The sequence below is a fragment of the Chiloscyllium plagiosum genome, chromosome 39 (assembly GCF_004010195.1).
Source record: "Chiloscyllium plagiosum isolate BGI_BamShark_2017 chromosome 39, ASM401019v2, whole genome shotgun sequence".
Taxonomy (NCBI): domain Eukaryota; kingdom Metazoa; phylum Chordata; class Chondrichthyes; order Orectolobiformes; family Hemiscylliidae; genus Chiloscyllium; species Chiloscyllium plagiosum.
Window position 1 is genome coordinate 463,433 of NC_057748.1, and position 2,709 is coordinate 466,141.

A 2,709-nucleotide genomic window follows, 5' to 3' on the forward strand; every position below is an offset into this window, starting at 1 on the left:
AGTGGATAGGTGGAAAAGGAGCTAGGCAGGTCGGACAAGTCCGGACAAGTCAAGGAGACAGTGTTGAGCTGGAGGTTAGAAACTAGGATGAGGTGGGGGAAGGGGAAATGAGGAAGCTGTTGAAGTCCACATTGATACCCTGTGGTTGAAGTGTTCAAAGGCGGAAGATGAGGCGTTCTTCCTCCAGGCATCAGGTGGTGAGGGAGTGGCGGTGGAGGCGGCCCAGGACCTGCATGTCCTCAGCAGAGTAGGAGGGGGAGTTGAAATGTTGGGCCATGGGGCGGTTGGGTTGATTGGTGTGGGTGTCCCAGAGATGTTCCCTGAAGCTCTCTGCAAGGAGGCATCCAGTCTCCCCAATGTAGAGGAAACCGCATTGGGAGCAACGGATACAATAAATGACATTGGTAGATGTGTAGGTGAAACTTTGATGGATGTGGAAGGCTCCTTTGGGGCCTTGGATGGAGGTGAGGGAGGAGGTGTGGCACAGGTTTTGCAATTCCTGCGGTGGCAGGGGAGGGTGCCAAGACAGGAGGGTGGTTTGTTGGGGGGGCGTAGACAGAGTATAACCTGGTGTTGTGCGATTTTTAACTTTATAAAATTAAAATGAAAGGATTCAATCCATGTGGCACTGACAAACCAGCCCAAGTTTCATTTTTACTGAGATCCCCAAATCTTTAGCTACCAATACTCTGCACGAATTTGAATATTCCAACGATAAACCATACAGAGCTGCACTGATCAAAAGTCCCAGACTGCATCCAGTTCAGTGCTCTAAACTGAGGAGGGAAATTGGCTGAAGTATCTGCGCATCAATATTCAGTGACTAGAAAATTCTTGTGATTTAGCATCGGTGTCTCAGACGCAGAAAGTACTGGTTCAAATCCCACCCAGCATTTGTGACTAAGGAGAGTGCATTCATGTTGCCAAAAAAGTTGAATATTAATTTGCTATTGCTTCCAACAGATACAAATGGCAGATGTAACAGCGGGTGAGATTCCCAGTCAGACATTTCAAAGAAAGACCACTGAACTCTCTATCATCTTTATCCAAACCTTCTACAATGTGTATGTGAGGTGTGTTTTGACACAGCAAGCCTGACTCCCTGAGTAAGCTATAGCCCACCACATCACCATCCAGAAACTCCAGTTTCAAACCTCACGGTAGCACAGATTTGAGCTCATCACTGCATGCAGTCGAACATTCTGCCACAAACTGACTTGTGTTTATAGATGAAGAACCGACAGATCACTTATGGAAATTACTAAGGTGACTGCTGACTGTACAGCCGTAGCTCACAGTGAGTGTTTTGGGAGACTCGATATCCACAACCAGATTCAGACATTCTTCTGTTTTAATCAAAATCTGGAAGTCCCCGGCGCAATTCAACCATTTCCGGCCTTGATGCAATGATTCCCATCCCCTGAGGCGCACACTCACCCTCAGCAAACCCGCTCCGGTTCTTGCTGTTGCTGCCGCCATTGCACTGAGTCCCACAAAAATACTAAACCGGCTCGAGTTTACCTCCAGCTCCGTCACAGCGCTGTTAAACAGGTTCCGCCTCCGCAAACAGGCTGAATAGTGCAGGAGGTACAGGAGCAACTTTGCAAGGCAATGAAAATCAATAATGTAACCGGGGCACACACGGTGAATGAGCCGAATAGTTTTCTTCTGTGCCTTGATGATGTGGTAACTGTAAAATAATTTGCTGTGTAGACATCCAGGAGGTTGAAGAACCCAGCAAGCCAGGCAGCATCGGAGGTGGAAGTCAATGTTTCGGGTGTAACCCTTCTTCAGAACTGAGGGAGGCAGAGAACCTCTTCAATGTGGGTATCCTGAAGAAGGGTTACACCCGAAACGTTGACTTCTCAACCTTCTGATGCTGCCCGGCTTGCTGGGTTCTCCTAGCCTCCTGCTTGTCTACCTTGCATTCCAGCACCTGCAGTTTTTTGGTGTAACCAAATAATCTGTTGTTGCAGGCAGTATGAAAAGGTAGACAACCAGGAGGCTGGAAGAACACAGGAAGCTAGGCAACATCAGAGGTGAAGTCAACATTTCGGATGTAACCCTTCTTTCGGTTTGGGGGTGAGGGTGAGGGGCAGTGGTGAGGTAGGGAATAGATGAACACAGGTGAAGGATGAATCTATTAATTCTGTGTCCTATGATCATGCCCCACCTGACGAAGGACAACGCTCCAAAAGCTTGTACTTCCAAATAAACCTGTTGGAATATAACCTGGTGTTGTGTGATTTTTAACTTTGTCCATCCCAGACCAACACCAGCACTCCTCGTCATAACATGACACAACAGACTGATCAAGTATATTTCTATTTACTGTACTGGGTTTCAGAAGAGATGCAATTTCATTGAAACATACCAAATTCTTGACAAGTAGATCTTAGAGCTGAAAATGTGTTGCTGGAAAAGTGCAGCAGGTCAGGCAGCATCCAAGGAACAGGAGAATCGACGTTTCGGGCATAAGCCCTTCTTCAGGAATGAGGAAAGTGTGTCCAGCAGGCTAAGATAAAAGGTATGGTGGAGGGACTTGGGGGAGGGGCATTGGAAATGTGATAAGTGGAAAAAGGTCAAGGTGAGGGTGATAGGTCAGACTGGGGTGGGGGCAGAGAGGTCAGGAAGAAGATTGCCGGTTAGGAAGGCGGTGCTGAGTTCGAGGGATTTGACTGAGACAAGGTGGGGGGAGGGGAAATGAGG

At 47.7% G+C, this 2,709-nt stretch overlaps 2 protein-coding genes across 4 annotated transcripts in view; one reads left to right on the top strand and one right to left on the bottom strand.

Moving 5' to 3' along the window:
• bcat2 (branched chain amino-acid transaminase 2, mitochondrial) overlaps positions 1-1,763 on the bottom strand; it is a 56,708-nt gene extending 54,945 nt beyond the window's left edge. Inside the window, exon 1 of the mRNA XM_043679394.1 lies at positions 1,438-1,763. Coding sequence (XP_043535329.1) covers positions 1,438-1,479 — 42 coding nt within the window. The 5' untranslated portion in view covers positions 1,480-1,763. The remainder of the gene's footprint in view (positions 1-1,437) is intronic.
• The window catches only part of si:dkeyp-118h9.7 (sacsin), a 99,705-nt gene that overhangs the window by 12,680 nt on the left and 84,316 nt on the right, over positions 1-2,709 (top strand). Inside the window, exons 1-2 of one of the 3 annotated variants that reach the window (XM_043679388.1) lie at positions 1,210-1,297; positions 1,977-2,039. The exons of 1 other annotated variant lie outside the window; for it this stretch is intronic. The gene's annotated coding sequence lies outside the window, so the exon portion shown is untranslated. Of the gene's footprint in view, positions 1-1,209; positions 1,298-1,976; positions 2,040-2,709 lie in introns of those variants that run through there. One more of the 3 variants, XM_043679387.1, reaches the window with a different exon arrangement.